This window comes from Frieseomelitta varia, unplaced genomic scaffold, assembly GCF_011392965.1.
Source record: "Frieseomelitta varia isolate USP_RPSP 00005682 unplaced genomic scaffold, Fvar_1.2 scaffold_792, whole genome shotgun sequence".
Lineage (NCBI taxonomy): Eukaryota > Metazoa > Arthropoda > Insecta > Hymenoptera > Apidae > Frieseomelitta > Frieseomelitta varia.
The window spans coordinates 54,439-78,178 of record NW_025110581.1 but is presented as its reverse complement, the minus strand read 5'-3'; the positions used below and the strand labels follow the sequence as shown (position 1 = coordinate 78,178).

General features: G+C 37.8%; 2 protein-coding genes across 6 annotated transcripts; one reads left to right on the top strand and one right to left on the bottom strand.

The window, feature by feature from the left end:
• Window positions 1-323: 323 nt before the first annotated feature.
• LOC122536030 lies at window positions 324-4,646 on the bottom strand. Of its 4 annotated transcripts, XM_043668046.1 has the most exons (8): window positions 4,532-4,646; window positions 2,852-3,152; window positions 2,504-2,649; window positions 1,610-1,690; window positions 1,273-1,400; window positions 1,040-1,198; window positions 709-963; window positions 324-644 (listed from the first exon to the last, which is right to left on the bottom strand). In XM_043668046.1, the coding sequence occupies exons 3-7, from the start codon at window positions 2,589-2,591 to the stop codon at window positions 730-732; spliced, it is 690 nt and encodes a 229-aa protein (XP_043523981.1). In that variant the 5' UTR covers window positions 2,592-2,649; window positions 2,852-3,152; window positions 4,532-4,646; the 3' UTR covers window positions 324-644; window positions 709-729. The 4 variants fall into 4 exon arrangements, with proteins under 4 accessions (XP_043523981.1, XP_043523982.1, XP_043523983.1 ...); XM_043668047.1 differs by having other exon boundaries at window positions 324-963; window positions 2,504-2,703; window positions 4,532-4,645; XM_043668048.1 differs by having other exon boundaries at window positions 324-963; window positions 2,504-2,643; window positions 4,532-4,645.
• Window positions 4,647-6,748: 2,102 nt separating this feature from the next.
• LOC122536029 (synaptotagmin-1-like) lies at window positions 6,749-14,902 on the top strand. 2 transcript variants are annotated; one of them, XM_043668043.1, is made up of 11 exons: window positions 6,774-6,881; window positions 6,949-6,974; window positions 7,703-7,847; window positions 11,748-11,870; window positions 11,980-12,071; window positions 12,140-12,283; window positions 12,829-13,026; window positions 13,305-13,457; window positions 13,533-13,653; window positions 13,718-13,890; window positions 13,962-14,902. In XM_043668043.1, the coding sequence occupies exons 3-11, from the start codon at window positions 7,706-7,708 to the stop codon at window positions 14,166-14,168; spliced, it is 1,353 nt and encodes a 450-aa protein (XP_043523978.1). In that variant the 5' UTR covers window positions 6,774-6,881; window positions 6,949-6,974; window positions 7,703-7,705; the 3' UTR covers window positions 14,169-14,902. The 2 variants fall into 2 exon arrangements, with proteins under 2 accessions (XP_043523979.1, XP_043523978.1); XM_043668044.1 differs by lacking the exon at window positions 7,703-7,847 and having other exon boundaries at window positions 6,749-6,974.
• The last annotated feature ends 8,838 nt before the right edge of the window (window positions 14,903-23,740 follow it).

Here is a 23,740-nt window from a genome sequence, read left to right as displayed (position 1 = left end):
GAGGTATATAAATAGGTCTATCACTATAATGTGTCTTTTTATCTCACGCTTTCGGGATCGCAAAATCCTCTTACCATTTTTGTGTCATATCCTGTCGTACCGATTTGAACGAGGCTTTGTACCGCAGCGCTACTGGAATAAACAGGAATTAAAATCAGAAAATTGTTTGATTTGTTTAGATCGATATGGTAGGATGTGACACGAAAATGATAAGGAAATCACGAAATGTCAATGTTTGGCCACGTTTGACTCGTTGGATCAAATCCATTGATTAAGGATCACAAAACTAATCAAATTTCGAAAAAAATAAGCCAAGACAAGTATTCAAGAAAAGGTCTCGCAATTTATTCGACTTATTGTTAGAGAAATAAAGTCAAAACAAAAAATACAAATAGTAACTTATACTATTTTTTCAATAGAGTTTTTCAAAATTGTTTGCAAATACCTCGTGTATAACATCCCGTCCCCAACCATAATTTTGAATATCACGCATTGAATCAACACGAACGAATATATTACGATTAGTAATGTCGTTTTCGTATCTTTTGTATCAACAATTACATTTATTTCTCGCCAGAGAAGGCTAGAAGCTTTCACGGTTCGACACGCTTTCCCCTGTGTGCAGGTTCAAAATTCTTTGGCATCTGAAACGTTAATCAGTTTAGCCTTTTGGCGCGCTTCATTACTTTCACTTTTCATCACACGCACAGTTGATCAGCAGTTTATCCATCAGAATTTAATGGCTCTCTTGTCTGTCTCCGTGTCGTTTCGCGACTCGTACAGCTTCTTCAAGTCGGAGATTGCGTTTCTCTTGTCATTCGGTACTGGAGGCTGACCTATCCTTTGCACTGCCGGCTTATCGCGAACGTCGACATTGTCCCTTTCAGCGGAAACGTCGTCCAAGGACGGTTTATCCTCCCCCATTTCCTTGCTCCATTTTGTCAGCCACTCACTGGCCGCGGTCTGAAGAAGAAAAGTCGTTTTATTTTCATCTTTCTCTAAATAAAAGATAAAGAGAAACAATTAACTAGTAATTTACTTTTTTATCGTCGTTCCCTGGCACGACCACGGTATTCAATTTCTCCCCAGTCTTCTTCGATTTCTCCAGTTCCTTCTGCAACTTGCGCTCCAGCTGATACTTGGCCACCGCTTGAGCCAACGGGCCAAGCTCTCCCTTCATCGCGGCGCTCAACATCGCCTGTTCGAAGGACAGAGGAATCATCGCGAGATTGAATGAATCATTACGATTGAAAGAAAGAAAAGAATACCCACGTCTCGACGTCTCTTGGAGTCAGCATTGCCTATCGACTCGGTCTCCGTTTGCGGGCCCAGCTCCAGCAGTATCTGAAAATCCGCGTGCTCGCCGAGCCGGAAGCCAACGCCTATCCTCGAGTCGGTACCTGTTGCCGGAATCAAGGCAAAAAGTACACAATTCTACGAAGTTAACCGGGTCTATTCGATTCGTTTCGAAGCGGTCGCGCGGAGGCGAAACACGCGTGATCAGTGAAAGTGGCTCTCGCGCGTCACGCGGAGAAACGTTTCCGATAACTAAACTCGATGACGAGAGTTTGCGTCTCGAAAATGTCCGACATACTGGCAGTTCCGTTACCTTTCTTTATCGGCGGAATGTTCGAGTAGACCAAGGAAAGTATCGTGGGCAATTCCTCCGGAATGACGAGGCACGTTGCGCCTGAAATATAATTATATAATTATATAAATTATAATCTTTTTATATAAATTATATAAATTATATTTTTATACAAATTATATAATTATAATTTAAATATTATATAGTTTATATAATTATAATTTAGATATTATATAGTTTATATAATTCTTTTATGTAATTATAATTTGACATAATTATATTTTTATATAAATTATAATTTGTATATAATCATATATGTATAAATCATAAATATATAAATTATAATTTATATAAAAATATAATTACATTAAATTATAAATGTATAAATTATAATTTATATAAAAATATATTTATATTAAATTATAAATGTATAAATTATAATTTATATAAAAATACAATTATATTAAATTATAAATGTATAAATGTATAAATTATAATTTATATAAAAATATAATTATGTTGAATTGTAAATATATAAATTATAATTTATATAAAAATACATTTATATTAAATTATAAATATATAAATTATACAAAAATATAATTATATAAAAGAATAAATATATAAAATTATATAAAAGAATTACATAATTAATGATATTCTCAGATTCTCTTTTTGAATCATGTTCAATGATAAATCTATACATCAATAATTTTTTCTATCTTCAATATATATAATAAATCTATCATCAACAACTTTTTTTCCCCCCTTTGGCAAACGATTATTTTCCTCGTTAAACCAGATCTTTATGCAAAGATCTGAAGTAACTAGTCCATTGGACTGTGGCCGAGGAGATCTTTGAGCACAATTTCTATCGGAAGTAGGCGAAGGACGGGATACCTACGAGCAACTTACGTTCGTAAAGAAGCAGCAGAATACACAGCTTCACCAGGACGTCCTTCGTCCTCGGCATCGTTTCGCCAGAGAAACCTCTTGCCTGCATGTAAACACGTAAATCCCTGTTCGAGTCGCCAGGTATCGCCAACGATGATCTTCTGCAACTGAAAACCTCAATCACAGAGCCATCCACTCCCCAACTGTGCCTGACAGAATCTCTGTTGCAAACACACGCGCGTAATAATAAATAGACGGGTAATCGCGTAGCCGGACAAAACGAGGGCGCTTCTCGAGTCGGTGGTGCCCCGACGGCCGCGAAAACTGAACGTTTGGCTGGCTAGACGCGTTGGTCCGACTGGTACTTACGCGAAAGTGAAATCTTGAGCGTTCTTCGTGTCCGACGACCGGGGCAACGCGACGTCGAGCCGGTCTACTCCGGCGGACGGCGGTAGAATGCAATCGCGCCGAGGTGCGAGAAAGAGCTCTCGAGAGAAGTGCTAGAGTGAAAGGAGAAGTCGGATTGGGGATCGAGGTCACCGAATCTGAACCACCGGCAGTGATGAATTCTCTCTCTCTCTCCCTCTCTGTCTCGTCTTGTGTCCCACAAGAAAGATTTGTTCCTTCGTTTACAGGTGAATCGAGTGTACTTGATTTTTGAAAATTTTACCTTGACAGAAAAAAATAATTAACAAGGGGGATGTGATTCCGCACGTGAAATTATGTCGAAAAAGAAGAATAAAATTTGTTCGGTAAAGTTGTCGTTTTCGAGAAAATTGAGTTTGAAAATACATCGAGTATACTCGAATTTGGCAAATTTTAGACGTGACATAAAAAGAATAAATTGCAGGAGGTGACTGTTTATGTAAAAATGAGTCGAAAAGAAAGAATGAAATTTGTTCATTGAAGCCTCCGTTTTCAAGAGAATCGAGTTTGAAAATTTCTCGAGTATGCTTGATTTTTGAAAATTTCATTCTCACTTGGACGTGACAGAATAGAATAATTAACACGCGGGATGTAATTCGGCACGTGAAATTATATCGAAAAAGAAGAATAAAATTTGTTCGGTAAAGTCTTCGTTTTCGAGAAAATTGAGTTTGAAAATTCGACGAATATACTCGAATTTGGTTAATTCTATACTGGACGGGCGCGAATAATCGACACGAGGATATTCTACGCGCAAAAATAGGTAAAAAAGTGTGTTTCAAAGGTATTCGAAATGGCTTTAAATTAATTCGCATAAAATGGCTGATATCGAGTTCGAGGTCCACTATCCGTCTGAGAATTTACCCGGAAAACCGAGGAAATTACACGTTTGCTCGGTCGAACAACAAAAGTGAAACTACTGTCGTTCGGTGTTATTTTCAATGGCGACTGGAAATTGCAATTTCCTTCCTCGAAACCGTTTAACTATCGACTACTGAGCAACGATCAATTTGTAACTTTTACCGTCGTTTACCGCCGTCGTGTCGCAGAATTTCGATATATTCTTCTGGAATAAAGTGTCGATGAATTTTATACAATCTGGTTGCACAACACGCTAGCTGGTCGGCGCATTTCATTCAAGAACAATAAACGCAATCATCACGTAATACTAAACAGGTTTTTAATTCGTGCTTATGATTACTGGATTTTCTTCGTTCCCTTTGTAAGAAGACGTGTTGACACATTATACAGATTGTCTCACAACTCGTGGCGAGTAAAAGCATGTAAAAGTTGAGAAGAAAGAATAAAATTTGTTCGTTTAAAGCTTTCGTTATTATAACCTATAATATTAAATACCTATAAATAATATTAATATTATCATAACCTACAATATAATTCTTATTAAACTTATAATATAATAATACTACTTAATATATTAAACTTATAATAATACTACTTAATATAATATAATAATACTACTTAATATTAATATTATTATAACCTACAATACAATTCTTATTAAACTTATAATATTCATGGAATAACCTCTTACCAATTATCTTTTTCTGTCATGTTCAGAATTAGCCAATGCTAATAAATATAATAATATTAATATACTCTTACCAATTATCACGTCTAGAATTAGCCAAGTTCAAATATACTCGATGAATGTTTCAACTCAGGCTAGAATGAACATAAATTTTATTCTTTCTTCTCTGGACACATTTTTACACCTCTCATCGAGGTTGACCATAAATTGTGTATCTATGTACGTTTTCACTCGCAAAGGAAAGTGACACTTCGGTCTAGAGATGCAACTTCTTATATTTAAGTTGGCAATCGTGCACACACATGGGGGGAAAAAATTCGAGAATCCTTTGTCAAAAACATAATCCGATGCTCGTCGTTAGCGTCACAAAGCGTTATTTTCAATCTTTCATCGAACACCTATGCTCGTTTAAACCGTCCATTATCATCGGGAATAGTTTGTCAAACAGTGGACAATTTATTGTCAAAAGGCAACACCTACGATAATCGAGCTATCAACGTTGCATCCCATGACAATTGTTATATCTCGCAACGTTACGCGCGAGTCGATTTATCAAATCAGCGGCGTTGAAATTAATTATATTGGAATTGAATTATGATCGCAGGATACTGCAATTGTTTATTCGAGTTTACCGAAGGACGCGCGAACGCGTAACACAGGACGTTTTCTTGAAAAAAAAAGAAAAAAAAAACGTGCGCGATGGCATTGTCTGTGGTCGGTCTATCAACGGTCCTGCTGATAAAGAACGCGAACACAGGCACGATAGCGCCCGTCTTATCAGTTTTAACCCACAGTTTCCTCGTCGAACGTTCAGGTTTGTCGGTGCACAACACACTTGCGGTAAAATGTTCATCGACGAAACAAATTTTCTTACTTCCTTCCAATCTGATGGAATTAATTATTTAAAAAATTACCAACGCGAAATCGCACCCGCTGAGAATCGATCGAGACTGATTCGTACACTTAAACACAGCGCGTTTAGATCAGAATAAGAAAAAAATGAAAAAAATGAAAAAAAAGAAATTTTTTTTGCCAAAAATCTTGTACAGATCGAGATACAGGATGGGCCAAAAGTTCTTGCTGTTTTTAATGAAATCTACTATTTTTAATGAAACATAAAAATGTAAGAAGAAATTAAATTGTGTTAATTTTAAATTAAAATTAAACTAATTTTATTAATTTTAAATTTAAATTTATGAATTTTATTAATTTTTAATTTAAATTGAAATTAAATTAAAGTTAAACGAATTTCATTAATTTTAAATTTAAATTTATGAATTTTATTAATTTTTAATTTAAATTGAAATTAAATTAAAATTAAACTTAAAATTAAATGAATTTCATTAATTTTAAGTTAATTTTAAATTAAAATTAAACTAACTTTATTAATTTTAAATTACATTTAAACTAATTTTATTAATTTTTACTTTAAATTTAAATTAATTTTAAATTAAAATTAAACTAATTTTATCAATTTTAAATTAAATTTAAATTAATTTTAAATTAAAATTAAACTAATTTTATCAATTTTAAATTAAATTTAAACTAATTTTATTAATTTTACTTTAAATTTAAATTAATTTTAAATTAAAATTAAACTAATTTTATTAATTTTAAATTAAAATTAAACCAATTTTATTAATTTTACTTTAAATTCAAATTAATTTTAAATTAAATTTGAACTAATTTTATTAATTTTAAATTAAATTTAAACTAATTTTATTAATTTTACTTTAAATTTAAATTAATTTTAAATTAAAATTAAACTTTATTAATTTTAAATTAAAATTGAACTAACTTTATTAATTTTAAATTTAAATTAAACTAATTTTAAATTAAAATTAAGCCAATTTTATTAATCTTAAATTAAAATCAAGCCAATTTTATTAATTTTAAATTAAATTTCGTAGGTATTCGATCGTTTCTCTCGATTGTTTGCAAACGATCGTAAAGTCCCAAATCCGCGGATACCAAAACTAGTCTCAGACAGTGCATTTTTATTGACAGTTCTCTGGACAATTGGATTTCCACGGACAGACCAGGCTCGTTCGACACAGGACACCACTCCGGAAAGGAGGACACGTCGTTTTTACGTTAAATTTCATTGTAACATCTGTTACGAGTCAAAAGTTATTCACAAATGTCGTGTGAATTCTCAATCCGGCCGACTGTGCGTCGCGGGAATACACACACGTACGTACGTATGCACGTACGTACGTACGTATGTAGGTTGAGACGTCGAAGTTGGAGAGGGGCACACGTAGATAGCACGTTAGTTACTCGTTCCTCGTTCTATGCAACCGCGTACGTACGTACGTACGTTCGTCGTTCACCGGTAGTTGACGATTGCGCACCAAGTCCGCCGCTTTGGTTCGCGAAGGACGCGTGCCCGATTAAAATTCGTCCTTTCGGGCTCGCCGAGTTTCATCGAACAACTCCTGTGAATGCCGTGCAGGTATAACACCGCGAAAACACCCGTGAAAACCACCTCTCGTCATGAGATCCTGCCCTGGCCGAGTGAGTATCCTCCTCCAACCATAAAAGAACCAAACAAATTCCAGATTAGACGATTTCGACGAAAAAGTAGTTTTGTCTCACCTTTGATAGATTGAGCATATTACATTATTATTACTATTGTGATATTAATATTATAGAAGAAAAAAAAAAAAAACGCGAAACTTTGGCATACAGATAACGTCTGCCACGAGCGAGCAGTATTTGGGTAAAAATTGAGACACGTGACTCGTTAATTCGGCCGGTATCAACCATATGTCGTGTTCATAGTGTACGAAGTGTTTCGAGTGCGACGAATCAAAAGGGAGGGGGGAGAACAGTTTGACTTCGTTTGACGAAGACTTCACTTCTTTATGGCTCTCCCCTCCTCCCAGCAGAATCGAAACAGAAGTGTATCAACGCGGCTCGATTTTTCCTGCCTCTTTTAACAATCGTGAACTACGCATTCGACAGGTGTATCGAACATGACGCGAAACGTGACCTATAGACGGCAGTAATTTTCTTTGCTTTCCACGCGCCGATCGACGGACTGGTATTGGTTTGACGAACGTGGTAATTACGATAACTCGAACGACCGTCGTCGGAGTGAAATCAACCGTTGAAAACGATTAAAATTAAGGAACGAATCGGCAGCTCGCGTCGATCTACCCGTGACTCACGGCGTGAGGTCGATCATTTATAAAACTACGTCTCTGAACTGCGCGAGTAATATTAGTCGCGTGCGTTTCCAGTGAATGGTGCACGATGTCCTTTCTGGCCCGTGGGGCCGAGCTCTGATCATCGTGGTGGCAGCGTTGGCCGTCGTCGTCTTGTTGCTCGTGATCGCCTGTTTCCTCGTACCAGGATGCCTTGGATACAAATGCATCAGAGGACGAAGTAAGCTCTGCTCCGTTTGCGTATCTGCGCGTCTGTTATTACGACAAGCGACGAACATCTGTTTTTAATTAAGCAGATGCTCCGATGACATCCGCCGAGTGTCTGTGATACAACGTTTCGTTAACACGCTGGAACTACCGAAGTGGTTAAAACAACTTAATTTTTGCTAATGTATTTGTTGGAAATTTTACAGACGTAAAAGTAGTGTATTCTGAAAGATTCGAATAACTTTTCGTAAAATTTACGAATATAAGCTCGTGTTACAAAGTTTCTCTGTTTTTCTGAATTTCAATGTCTCTGATGGAAATTTTATGCTTTAGTCGCCGGTAGTTCCAGCGTTAACGCTGTACAAAGAGAAATAAATTGAAAAGTTGTTGACTTTTATCTTGCTTTTTATATATACTTACTCCAATCGAGAAAGGCAAATACCGATTGGTTCTATTCTCGCAACGTCCTTTCTCTGAAAAAAAAAAGATTATTTTTGTAAATTTTATTCTCTATAGTTTTTTCTCTGAAAAAAGAATTCTTTCACAGATCGATTTGTACACCTAAAATATCATACACGCACTTAATCAATGGCAAAGTGTTCAATCTTTCCACCAACTCTATCGAAACCACGTCGAATAATATCTAGCGTGGGCCTATGAAAATATCGGTCGTGATTGAACTAATGTCTTCATCAACAAATCCTCTGTTCTGGCATGGTATCCTGTCAAACGAGCCTAGTCTATCCACCTGGAAATCCAATTGTCCAGAGACCTGTCAAACGTCCAATAAAAGTGCACGTTTGGGGCTGCTTTGATGTTTCGTGGATTTTGGGACTGCTGGCGCAAGAATATTAAACATTCTTGTGCTCTGAAGCATGGTCTAGTTTATATTTCCGTTGGACATTCTTTTGAACGTTTTCTTTCAACGTTTACTAGATCTAAGGCTCTGAAACATCGCGTAGATCAAGACGATCGCTGACTCGCGAGCCTCTTGCGTTTAGTGTCCTTTAGAAACGGTTGGCATCGATCGTTTTATCGATGCTTTAATTTCATCGTTTTTAAATGACCTACAGTAGAGCAATTAAACGGCTCGTTCTTTGAATCTGACTGGCTAGATCGAACTAGCCCGTTCTAACGGAAACAGGCTCGCGGGCGGCCGCGCTTGAGAAACGTTAGACTCTTCAACGAATCAGAATCGTTGCAATTTTCACCGGTCGTACAGAAACGGTATAATTTCCTCGAAGTCGGAAACGTTGCAATTTACACGTCGTACAGAAACATTGCAATATTATTCATCGAGCAATCAACACGAATCAGAAACGATTATAATTTTCAACGAAGAAGAATCTCTATGATTTCAACGAGTAATCAACACGTAAAGAATTTGTAGTTCTTCGCGAAGTAAAGCAGTCTCGTTTGCAAGTTGAAGTTTCACTTAGAGTTAGACAAGACAAGTTCACGATCCATTAAACACACGTATCAATACCCAGAAGCCACACTCGACAATACGGCCAGTGCAGCCACGAGTAAGTCGCAACGGGGACTTTACGCGTCTTTGCGAACAATCGAGACGCTCGGATGACGATCAAATTGTACGATAGAGGACTTTTAACGTCTGTGAAACACTGGTTTGACGAAGGAAACCAGTCTTGGATACTTCAGGAAGATAACGATCCCAAGCATCGAAGTGGCGTTTGCACGCGATGAAAAAGGGAAAACGGTATCAGCGTGTTGGATTGGCCGTCTCGGTCCCCCGATGCCGATCCAACTGAAAATATTTGGTCAATCGTGAAGCATAGACTGCGAGGGACGCGTGTCTTAACAATGGGAAACCTGAGTTATCGAACTCGAGAAATACGGAGGTCTTTGCCTGTCTTGTACGTTGAAAAGTTGGTGGAAAGCTAGCAGTGGAGATTGGACACATTATCGATTGACTGTGTAATAGTATAGTGTCAGCCAAAAATCACTTCCTACGAAAATAAATTTTAAATTTAAATTTAATTTAATTTGACATTAAATTAATGAAATTAGTTTAAAATTTAATTTAAAATTAATGAAATTAGTTTCTTCTCACATTTTGATGTTTTATTAAAATATATATATATATATGTGGGAAAAGGGCCTTTTGGCGCACCTTGTATTTTAAGCGTAGTAAGTACTTTCCATCTGTGCAAGATTTCTTGCAAAAAGAATATTTTTTTCAGAGAAATGACGTTCACATTCTTACTGAACGCACTGTACCATTGAAACGTAGATCCGCTCGAGTGAACGCTCGAACGAACTGTATTCTCGGGTGGATGGTTTATTTCGCCGTTCATGTGATGTTGCGTGTGACGCGGCGAGGCGTTCCGTTTTATTGGCTGTCGAAACTTGCGGCAAGGCGGCTCGTGTCAGTGCTTTGTGTTGATTGAAACGCGGAGGCGTCTGACGACTAAGCCAGGCTAATGGCGTTTAATTTTCTCGACACGTTTGCGAGCCCTGCTTCCGCGCACACGTGCCTGCCTGTACATATACACGAAACGCCTCGCCGGGAAAACAAATCGCACGATACGCCTCGCTCTTGATAGTTTTCGAAGCAAAAGAGGTGCTTTCGGCTCGGTTTGCCGGATGCTCGCGTTTGTCCACTCGCGGAACGATGCTCGACGCGTTTCAATTACTATGTGGAACACAGAGATTCCGCGTTCCGAGATTACGTAAAAACTGAAATGACAAGTGCCCCTGCGACGACTAGTCACGAAACGAGACTTTCAGCTCCACAGATTGTACTCTGTCGTTGTTTTTTGCGAATGTTTGTTCGACATCACGGCCCAATTTTGAGCACAAAATTGTCTGAAGAAAGGTGGAAACGCGAGAAACTTCGTGCAATGACGAGCAATGGTGTCTTTTCTGAAAAGAATGAAGCTTAAATTCCTGCGTCGTGAATCGTCGTACGTACATATATACGCGGTTGATACGTTACGCCATTGTTCCCACAGTTATATTTATACACACATGCAAACAACTGTTTCCTTCGTTTCCTCCGCAATGTTACGTAATTACGTGTGTCATCCTGTAAACTGGCTGCACCGCTAGGAAAACGCCTCTCCGCGCAGCACAACAGAAAGTTTTATAAATCCTTGTCTCGATGTCATCTGTAGAAAACGTTGCATTGCAATTTACGCATTAATCGTCGTAGTAACAAGTTCAACTTACGACTTCCTAACCTCTTGCCCTGGAATGACGTGCCACGCGTGTTAAGAATATTTGGCCCAAAATTGCAATATTTTCTCAGTTTTATATATATTAAGTATATTGTAATACAATCCAGACAAAACAAATAATAAGTTTATTACTTCTTAGTAATTTCTATCTAATCTAGTCTAATTTCTTCTATCTATAATTCAAAAAGAAGATGAATTATTGTATACAATATTGGTCACTCGTTATGGTCCGCGAACCAGTTACTTAGCGCAAGAGGTTAATTCCGACAGCTTTTTTTTTCGCACACGCTTGCTTATCTACCACGCACACTTGAGCACCGTGGTCACTGAAAACCTGAAAAAGTCGTAACTTGTAAAAAGCAAAAAGTCATAAATGGTGGTCGTTTGAGGGATGTTGTTTTTCCGTAATACTGCAAAAAAAAAATCCATTAATTATATTTCCAAATAAAATAATAAAAAATTAAACAAACGTGTGTTTGTAAAAGTTACTTTTGCTTTATATCATTCAGTCTTTCAGTGATCACCCTGTACATACACATCTGGTACATACCTTGTTCCCTTCGGAACGCGACGTTCGAATTTTCAAGGCTTGATTGTTGCAGACATACGTTAGATACGTTAACCAAAGAGCGTAAATAATTAGCGCCCGTTGTCAGAGGCATCGTGGCTGTTCGCGGAATTGCGTAACTAAAGCCAAGAACGACTCTTTGCAGAGAGAGAAGCGAAAAGTGTGCCGTCGTTGCGCGTCAAGAGCAAACAGAATGAGAACGTCAAGTTGAACGATGTCAGCTACAGATCGTGGAGATTGGGCAGCTTGTACGAGGGCAGCAGCAATGGTAATGTCGTTTACAATTACGTTCGTTTTTGTTACACCGTCTGTCGATCAATCGTCACCCTCCCTGTTTTTGCCTCGTTTCACGTTTTGTCTCGATGATTATTGCGCAGGCACGATCGACGAAAACGCAAGCCCGCTCGAGGGGAATTCTTGGAATTCCAACAACGTTCATTTCGGTTGTGCCGATACCTCGTCCACTCTGGTAAGCTCCGTTGCTTCAATTGCACGTAGATGGCGCTCGTTAATTCATCAGCGCGCGATACATTGCAGAATTTGGTGGAGAGAGGAACAGCAGACAAGCAGAAACAAAAGGACAGGAAACAAAGTAATTTCCCGACGGAACTGACGATAAGCTTGCAGTACCTGCCGCCATGTGACGAGACTATCACCGGGAAGCTCGTTATCGGTATCGAGGTATTAAGTAATCTCCTTTTTTTACGTCTACTTTCTCGGATATAACGGAAACTGAGTCATTATCATCTCGAGGGAGTCGGCGTTTGATTCTCGAGTTTTCGTTCGATAACGTAGAACCCTGTTACCTACATGTTTCAAACAAGCAACGACCCCATGTCACGATGCAGCGTAACGCGTCAACAGAAATTATGCACTGTTTATCAACATTTACTTGGTACAGTGTGTTTAGTAAGAACGTGGGCGCCATTTCTCTGAAGAAAATACTCATCACGAAGCATAGATTGCTTCAGAAAGGACACGTGTTTTAACAATGGAAAGTCTAAGTCGTAGAATTCGAGAAATATCGAGATGTTTGCCTGCCTTGGTAGAGATTGGACACACTGTTAATCGTAATTGTATTTTAGATGAACTTTCGATCTGTGCAAGAATTTTTGACAAAAAGAATGTTTTCTTTCAGAAAAATGAACCACGTTCTTATTAAACTCACTAAGAGTTGCATGATTAGTTACTTTCTGAACCAAAGATAAAAGCTCGACGTTGTGCAGGCGTTATCCGGCCTTCCGCCGAAGCAATACAACTGCACCTTAGAGCCGTACGTGGCTCTAAACATAACGAAACAATCGTGGAGCCAGAGGAAACGGGAGAAGTTACACAGTTTTCGAACGAGGAGTGTCAGGCATACCGCGAGTCCTGTTTTTAAGGAGACGTTCGTCGTGGCGAACGTGAAGCCTCACGAAGTTAAGGTAAACACACGTACGTTTTTATTTGCATCGTGCGTTCGTGCGTGTATTTAACTCAAGGTTGGGAAACACGTCACTCGTGAAACGCATCTACCGCGAAGCTCTACCTTCGAACGAGAACCATTATTTCCTCGTAAAAAGGAAACGAACGTTCGAGCGAGCGTTTCAGCGTTTGGCTTGACATTTTCTAGAAAGAAAACACGAACGATAAAAATCTCTGACGTGTTTTCCGAAAGATTTGCTTTACGCATACCTGCTGGAATGTATATTCTCCTTTCTAGGAATGGATTCTCGACTTTGCGGCGTATGATCGCGACAGATACGCCAACGACACGGAATTGAGCTCGTTCAAGGTGTCGTTGAAAGAGGCGAAGCACGTTCTACAAAGCCCGGAAATTCATATGTTCAACTTCAGAATGAAGCCGTCCAATTTGGTACCGTCGTGCAACATTTACGTTATAAATAAATAAACATTTCGATCGGGTAATTTCTTTATTTCACATTTACAGGAGTTTGGGAATATTTTATTAGCCATAAGTTATTTACCGACAGCGCAGAGACTGACTATAAACGTGATGAAAGTGCGCGACGTCAAGTATACGCCAACAGTGTCGAATTTGAAGGACTTTAGTAAGCGTCGTGCTCCTCTTGCGCTTATCTTTTTACGTCGTTCATTATTGCTCGTCGCTTTCAGGTTTTTACGTCAGGGTACTAATGCTCAATGGCAGAACAGGGCAGCGAATGAAAAAGAAGAAGACGAAATTCGTCAGCGCGAGCTCGCAGCCGGAATTTAACGAGACTTTGACGTTCGACGTGTCGTACAATCAATTGGACATAGTTCAGTTCCTCGTGATACTGTGCAGCAGAGTGCGTATCTATTCCAACGACAATTTACAAACGCGAAACGAGCAAAATCTCGTGATTGGGAAATATTTTAGGCCGCGCCTGTTGAGGTTGCTGCGAGCAACATGGAGCATGCGAGTGACAGCGAGGATTCGGTGACGTCGGCCCAAAAATGGAAAGACATTTCTATCGGTAAAGTGGCGCTTGGCAAGGGAGTCAGAGGCTCAACAGAAAGGTTACATTGGTTCTCTATACTTCAAAACCCCAGAAAGTTAGTTACCGTGTGGCACGTGTTGAAGTAATCAGTGAACGTTGCTTGTGCCTCAAGTGATGAACGAGGAAGACTAACAAGGAACTGTACAAGGTGGATAATCCAACGTTATTGCTCAAATTTTCTGACGAGTGATGCGTCCGGTGACGTCGCTTCATTGAAAGAAATTTGACAAGGATAAACAGAAATATTTATCTTCAAATAGAATTTAACGAAGGAAATAGAACGTATCGCGTAGTTAAAAAAATTTAGATAGAATAAATATTTCTATATGTAAATGTTTCTTCCAGATCGAAGACAAAGAACAATTGCGTTAGGTAGTGTTAAGGATTGAACAGTGCCATACAGTACTTATTGTTAGACGACTAAAGTTTCCGAGGATACAAATTTGTGCCGAAAAGTAAGACCGTCAATTCGATAGGTTTACTCAAAAGTACCTGAGTTACGAATCTTTCATTTCTTTTCTTTCTTCTTTTTCTTTGAAGTGTAAATTCTCAACGTTCAACATCGCGCGCTTATGCCAAAATATGCACAAAAATATTAATTTTTAACAAGTGTTCATAGGTATAGAATACTTTGGGCAATAACGTTGTATTATATTTCTATATGTATTTTATAATTTAACGATGTACATGTACGTGTGAAAGCGCAACCAAAGATCATCAAGATTGTAAATGTTATAGATATTTGTGGTATTTTATCAATGTATCGATCTTATTTAAAACATGACGAAATAAATAATATACATTATATCGTTAACCATTACGCGTTGTATCACGTTTTCTGTAACTATTGATCAAACCGACAGTTGTGCTAGTTGAATTGCACCCTAACTCCTATTACAGTAATTAATAATTTCATAACTTTTAGATTTTTGTTGTTTTATAATTCCTATTAATTTAAGGCAATAAATACTGTAATTTCTATATTTTTTGCAAACTGAAACTACACTTGCACAGTTAGTTTTTAACTTGTAACTCTGCTGACATATACTAAATGCTAATTTATATAGAAGATAATTATGTTACAGTCAGAAATTAAATTGGTCATCTCTTAAGAAATAGTCATGCAAATGAGAAAGCGTACACGTTCAATTCAATAAATCAAATAATTTTCAGTGCAGATGTAACATTATTCATATTTTCTAATTTTAATTCCCATTACTAGTGGCGCTGCGATGCAAAACCTATTTAAATCGATATGGTAGGATGTGATGAAAATGACATGGATGTTTGGTGACCAAAACATGGGACACGAAAAAGTATTGGATGCCCAGTCTATTCTAGTTAATCAGTGATTGTAGATTAAGCTTTGATTGCGTTAGACTTGATTATGTCAGATGCCTCTGAACTGCCTTCAATATCCTCTGATGCTTCTGCTTCTCAAATTCTTTTCAGCAATGTGAGCGTTTGAACAAAGTCCACAATTTCACTTCTAATACTTTTTACATATTCACTTTTAGCACAAAATTCAGTTCTACAGATCTATACTTAACGGAGACTCAATTGCTAATAAGGTTTAGTCTCGGTATCGGTGAAAGGTCAACTTGATCTTTTTGCCGTCAATTATGCGTAACATTGAAAATCTTCGTTAATCATACGGTTTTTTTGTTACAGTAATTAATAATTTGATTAATATTCAGCTTTCTGTTGTTTTACAGGCCCCCGTTAATTTAAGGCAACAATAAATACAGAAATGTAACTTTTTGCAAACTGAAACTGTTTGCACGATTAGTTTTTAACTTATAACTCTATTGTTGACATATACGTATAATATAAATTTTGCAATTCTACAGAACTCTGACCGAAGCGTCTTTTTTCAATCTCGATAGTAAGTGAAAAGTTAGAAACGTGGCAGCGTTTGAAATGTGGCGGGAAAGCAAGCGCTGCGAGGTTGTGGCGACGTTGGCAGAGGGCGACGGCGTCGTTCCTGTGGTCGGTCTCGTAGCAACGTCGAGGAGAGCTGCCCGGCCAGTGCAGTGCGAGCTTCAGTCTGTTTTGTGACCTGTGAGTGTGCTTGTGTTCGTCCATATCGTGTTCACATTATCCGATTATTCGTTTATTCGTCGCGAGTTTCTTTTGCATTGCATGGGAGAAGTGCGTCGCGTGCGAAAAGGTAGACGTTCATCGAACGGTGAGTAACCGATTCCCGCTCTTCCGACATCCTGCTCGGCTCGCTGCGAGTCAGCGAGAAGAGCGTTACGTTGGAAATGTAACCTCCAAACGCGCTCTCGAGGCTCTACCACGTACAGCCACGATCAACGCGGCTGTCTCGCTTCTCGAATTGTGTTGCACGCGTTGCCGAATGTCGAATACAAACGCGATAGGCATCGACGGGAATCATCGTAACGAGACACAGCCGGCTTCGTCGAAGCAGATCAATTTGTGTGTTCGGAAAGGACACGAGCCTCTTTTTGCTTCTCGTGGCGGTGTCAACCGTTTTTGAATATCGTCCAATAGCAGCGCTCCTAGCCTCCGTTCGAGATGCTTGAAAACTCCAAGCTTGCCCAAGGCCACAGATTTCCCGAAAGCTGAATCTTTCTCTCTCTATCTCTCTATCTCTCTCTTTCGCGACCTTTAGTAACAGCATTCATTAGCAAAGGTCCCTTATAGTAGCTTGTTGGAATTTCCTCGTTCACGTGTTATGTTGTGTCACAGACAGAACGAGAACGCTTTTTGCGCTCGTTCGATCCCGCAAACGAATCGTTGGCCACGTCGCCACCCTCTCTTTGTTTCGCCTCGACCAAAGTGATTATACCAGCGACCCGCCCCATAGGCGACTCTTCGGTCTCCATGTTCAGTCCCTGTCGAAACCATTTTTCTCTCGCCCCTTTCTTTCTTTTACCTGTCCCCGTGGCACAAGAGAGTAGTCCGTTACGTCGACTCTCCTTTTCGAGAAAACGCGCTTCGTGGCGCGGTCTCTCGCGCTACGATATACACTGTGGTACTCTCTGCGGTAATCTCGATTAGGCATCTAGAGATCGCTGTCGGTAACGAGAGACGCAGAGCGCCGAGGAAAGTTACGAAATAATCGGGGCCCCGTTATCGCGAGTGCTTCTGAACGATTAGTAATAAGTACATACGTACGTGTATCGGTTTGTCGTTTGTGCCGATTGGTGTGTCAGTTCATTGTGTGATGCGTTCGAGCAGTTACCATTTCCAAATAATCTTCCGGTAAATAGCCACGAGCTGTTTCTCGTAGCTGTCGACAGTCGCCAAGATACGATTTATTTTTTTCACGTACGCTCAGATATCGCCGATAAACAAAGAACGCGCGCACGTTCGTTTTATTGGAATAACTGTGTTGTTTGATTGTTCGTAAATTTTTCTTCTTCCATCGTAGAGAACAGATTTCATACAAATCGTTTTCTGCTTGAACGGAGTTTCTAGTTTTTGCGTCTTCGTTTTCCCTCATTTGACTAAAAAGCGACCGCAGTCGATGCGTGAATTCTTTGTGTCTGTCTTTCCAGTTAACGTGGAATCGAACGATGCAAACGCGTCACGTGTCAACGGTACGTGCCCCGGACGCTGCACAGTGTTCGATACATGTAAGAAAATGGCGAAAAAGTAACCTCTCTGAATGAAAATTTTTGTAAAAAAAACATTTGCTATTTGCTTGCATTCATGGGCTTTTTTTGTTATATTAGAAAATATAATTTTATAACTACAGATAATGTATATTTTTTACGTAATATGTATTGTTATATATAATGTATTGTTTACGTAAATCATATATCGATGTATAATATGTTGTTCATCTAAATAATATATTTATGTATAATATTGTTTACATAAAAAGTATATTTTTTATAAAAATAGCAATTCTAAGTTTCACGCCGAGTCTATAAACTTGTTTCTGAAGATTCGTCGTTACTGTTGAGATAATTCTTCATTTGAATCATCCATTATTACATACTCCTGAATTCCATTGTAATCAGACCTCTTTATTTTAGTCGACTTTTGTTGATATACTGCAACTGCGGAATTGGAACTTGAGATAAGGAAATTAATCAAGTCCATATTTTTTTCAATGACTTTCTAGTATGATATTCTTTAGTGTAGCGTATTTCTTTGTGTTTTTCTTGTAAAATTTCCTCCGAAAGTTTTCTTGCTTTGATATCTCGTGCTCTGGATACAACCATTTCGGCTACATTTTCATCTTGGGTAAAGTTGGACAAATAAATTTGACTTCAATGTAAAATTCAGCATATCCAGAACTAGTATGCAAGAAATTGCGACGTACTTTTTGGTATTTCTCTTAAAACTCATTCCGAGATTGATAAAAATCATATATAAATAATTTAAAAAATTTGTCGGTAGTTTAAAATTTTTCAGTAATTATAAAAGTGTTCTAGTACTAAACTCATCCTGTAAAACTGAAACTACAGAAAGGAATATTGCTCCCGTGACGGGTGTTTGAAAAAAATGTATCAATTTGTACATTTAATCTCACGCTTCAATTTTAACAATAAATTGATATATTTTATACAAGTCGAAGATAATATTACAAACTACATTGTATTACCAATATTCCATGGCACAAGATTTTTCAGATCTTATATTTCAAATAATTCACATTTCTGCGTCGAATCGAACACTGTACGCGACTGAGGAATTAGACATTTTCCAATTTCAACGAAAATAGTTTTGTGCTTAGGCTTCTCATGCATTTTGCGTACGTCTGTAATTCGATTTAACGACGTCTCGTGTCAGTACACTGGTTAATGTCGTCGCCGAGTGCCATTTAACTCGATCTCGCGCTGATTATCGATATTTGGATGCGTTACGCGTTTAAATAGCTTAGTATATTTAATGACCACGCAGCTTTGCAAGTGTTATAGGTTATGTTACAGACGCATCCTATAAAATTGCAGGAAGTGAGTATACACGCACCAGCGAATTAACGTTGCGTTAACATTTAATCTTTCTTGCTTTATATTTTATGAAAATATAATTTTTAATATATTTTTTATGAAAATTGCTTTACCTCTTGCGTTTAGAAGTATCTGCAAAGTAACAAATTTATGAGTGTTTTTTCAAGGTGTGTAACGCGTTTGCTAATTAATGCAACCATCTACCAATGTAAATAGTTGAGTTTTCGACTCGAAAGTCTTGGGACACTTTTTATTTTTAATATTCGGCATCGTGGATGGCGTGTATATATTTTGTAATATAATATAATATATTAATATGTTGATTTTGTTGTACAAAGTACTTTTTATATTTATTGTAAAGTATATTTATATTTATATTTATTTTTATATTTATATTTATATTCTTTTGCAAATATATACAATTACAAATACAGTACTTGTCCTAAGGGCGGTGTATACATGTATAAATAAGTGTGTAATCTGAGAAAAACTGCGCGACACGCGTGTTGTCTGTCGAACATTTATTTCTCAGTGGAATTATTATTTCATGCAATTTACGATACGAAGTCAGTTTGTTTTCAAGTTTTTCCTAAAACAATGTAAACATTGTCACCATGTCGGCGAAATCAATGTCGGTCAAATGGTGTCGGTTAAGACATTGTCGGTTATTTGATACAAAGACATTACGATAGATTTCGATGTACGATTCGTCGATTTGGCCTATTCGATTTTCTCACAGACTTTTCTCAGAGTCGCTGCATATTTTTTTTTTTTTTTCTCCTCTCGGTCGATCATTTGAACCACGTGGCACGCGGTCGTTGCTCATTGTCATGCAAATGATTTTTGCGCAATCGCGAAAGAGGCTAGACGTGGACGTGTTCCCGTCTACATAGTGCACGTGCATGGGAAAAAGATCCCGGAATGTCCACGCGTCTCTCCAACCCTTTCTCCGCGTATTTGGGTTCTTGCCTTCTCGTCTCGCTTTCCTTTCCCGTATTCTCTTTTCTTTGTCTGTCGGTTTACTTTTCGGGAAAGATTCCAAGTTTTTCCGGAAAGAAAATTGAGATCGATCAAAAATCTCGCGATTTTTCAATTTCCACGAAAAAAAAAAAAAACAATTTGTTCGATTCTCGATCGGTCTCGTCGAAAAGCGTTGTCCTTTTTTGTTTTATATTCGACTCGTGTCACGGTGGAACGCGAGCGGAGTGGGAGGACATCCATTAGGACGTCGGGGTCGCTTCCTTTTCTTCACGTTCGAACGTCATCGGATTCCTAGCAATTTTCCTGATCGACGCGCGCGGATCCAACTTGACGCTTCGAAACTGCCGTGACGCGGCAACCGTGGTGCGCGCGTTTTGAACAATAGCAGGAACGATACCGTTGCTCGCACGCCCAGGTTTTAATCGAAAACACGTAGGCAAACGAGCTGCCTAATTACTTCTCGCAGGAGCTGCAGCTGCTCCGTATTTTTTAATCAGACACACCGAGTATACCACGAGAAGTCAAACTGTTCGCCGATCTCGATGTTTCGATATTTTGGAACTGATCAATGGAATAATAGGTCGTGCGTACATGATACATGCATATAGCATGGACCAAAAGTTTCTTCCCACCTATTTTTTTTTTTTTTTTTTTTTTTTAATAAAATATCAGAATATAAGGAAACAATTAATTTTATTAATTTTATATTAGATGCGATCTTTTCGTTACGTTTTAAAAAAAGTAAAATGAAATTATTTCTTTCAAATAGTTGCTGGCCTTTTTTCAATAGGAAGTGATTTTTGGTTCACCCTGTATATAACGCAGAATCGTGCACCATTTGAGAAAGCGGCGAGCAAGGTGTGAGTCGCGTGATTGTTCGGTGATGCACCGAGATTTTCGCGTGCGTTTCGGGCCGACAGAAGGTTTGCAAACGCAAAGCCATTTAAAACAAAAATAGTGGTCTGAAAATAGGCTGTCTCCTACATACCATCGGACAGTGATTGGCGCGATCGTCGTCCGCGGATCAAGAGCGAGCGTCACCGTTACTATTTCGGTGGACGAACAGTGGCGCACGGGAAAAAATAATGTTTATTTGGGTTACTTTAACCCTCGCATAACGGTAGCTGGGTCGGCGGTTGAAGTCCTACTTTGTGTATGAGTCGTACAAAGTTAGCCTGTACGACTTACGATTTGGCGATAAAAAATGGGATCACATTAAGTTTCCAATGTGAAGTCAAATCGGTGACGAACGCACGTACGAGTCAGTTTTGAAGAAGCAGTCACAGCGAATGGTCGAAAGTGTATTTCAGTGCATTGTTTTCAGTATTTTTCATTAGTAGTATTCTTTAGTTTTGTAACATTTTTCATTTTTTGTATTCTTTAGTATTTTTAGTATTTTTCAGTCTCTTAGTGCTTTCCATTTTTTAAAACTTAAAACTTCCAAGCTTGAAACGATCGAGATGTTTTATTTGCATCGGCAATGACAACAAATACAACGCTAAATGTAGCAATTGTCATAATTTTGTTTGTAGCAAACATAAATGCAATCTAACGTATTAGATACAGCGAGAATAAATAATATTATTTATAGGTAATGAAAGTAGCAAAAGGTGTTTTTATTTCCTACTATCCTATTGTTATAACAGTCATAATAAAAATACAAAAAAGAAATAAAATTGACCAGCTACTAACGACTACATATAGACGTACATTGTTCCATTGGAACGTGTATGTATATATGTACTCAGTAGCTTGGGTCTCGCGAGACCCGGCCACCGGCCAGTACGGCCCGTCATGCGAGGGTTTAACCATTTCGCTACGCAGACTTTGATACATACACGTACCGAACACGGTAGCCATACAGAGGTAGGAGTTCGATCACCAACTGCATCGAGAACGACGAAATTTTTCGTTGAAAAACGCTTAATTGCACTACGTTAAATAACCCAGTATTATTTATTTATTTGTTGGTACGCATACCAAAAGTTAAAATTAGTCGTTCTAACGCTGAATTAAAAAAGGTATGATTATTTGTGGGTTAAATTATTCAAACAATAAAATTCTTATTCAATTATTTTTCCAATCATTTTGGTTATGTTACTTGGGCCGCATAAATAGGGTCTTAAGGGTTGGTACGTTGGGTACATTGGGTACATTGGGTACATTGGGTACTGCGCATGCGCTGTGTCAATTGTATTCGATGCAACTCTCCGGTTGAAACGCTGCTTGCCCAGAAAAAACGATACTGCGAGTCCTGTGCGAGCGTTGCGTTACACTTTATACAAAAAATAATTCATACATACGAATTTAACACTTAACATTTTTCCTCTTTCATCGCGCTATTTCGTTTCCAACAAAAAAATCGGAGAAAATTGAATGGAAATATTCCTTCTTCAGCTCGAATTGGAAGTTTGAGGTTAGGATGTTATTTGGTTATTTTAGGACAAGTACTGTATTTGTATAAAAAAGAAAAAAATACAATAAATGTAAATTATAAATTGCATGTAGTAAATATTTACAATATAATGTTTATTAAATATGTAATGAAATATTTGGTAAATATATATTTAGTAATATTTACAGTATAAGAGTATAAATTGTATGCATAATGTTTAATATATAATATAAATTGTTGCATTTACAATAAATACAATGCATGCAACATAATAATTAAATGTAACAAATATAAAACGATTTGTACGATAAAGACTTAGTACGTTAATATATTGTATTATTATATTACAAAATATACAATGAAATCAAAATTCACTACTATACATATAAAACATACTTTATACAACAACGACTCTGTTAATGTATTATTGACTCTGTTGATATATTATATTATTATTTTATTACAAAACATGTATACTTGATGACATGTTTATACTGAATATTAAAAATAAAAACTTTTGAGCGGCGGTGTTGTTCCACGTGTTCCCCCCCGTTGAGAAAATAGATACACGCGTTGAACTAAAACAGTGCGGCCAAATGACGAACGTAACTCGTTGGCGATAGTGTGTAACAGTTGCGTATGTAATACCGTTCCGTCACAAATGCCCCATAAAATTACGAAGCAGCTGCTGTTTCGTTCCGCCAAAAGAAAAAAAAAAAAAAAAAAAAAAAAGAAAGAAGAAAAATTACAGATTTGACCATTTTGATAGTACTTTGGTAGTTCTAATTTGACCTAATTAATTTTGGTAATTATGTGAAAGATAAGTTAAAGTTTAAAAAAAGAAAATTTAAGCATGAATAGTTAACGTGAAAAACAATCGGAACGAAATTACCAAACAGTGAAATCCTGTATTGGAGAGTACGTCTTTCCAGCGCGTTAGCAGTGATATAAAATTAAATCAGGCAGCCACCGCCGCGTGAGCCGTATTATCGATGGAAGTGGATGGCGTATCGATTAAGTAGTAACTGCGACACCGAGTTACGGATAATAAACGAAGAATAAAATATATCCAGAGATCACGGACCGAGCGAGTTTGTATTCCACTAGACACTAAACTTACGACCGGCTTTAGGGTTAAGGAAAGCCCCGGAACGGTGATTTCCGGCGTTATCGAGCCATCCCCGCGGTTATCGTTTCCGTCGTTAATTACGTTAGCGTGCATTAACGCACAAATGCTTCCCCTCCTCTTTTTTTAAATACCGCGCGTTCGTGTCGCGAAATAATCCGTATTTCTAATTTTACTGCTCGTCGATAAATCACAAATGATCGTGCACACAGGGTGATTCACCTGGCA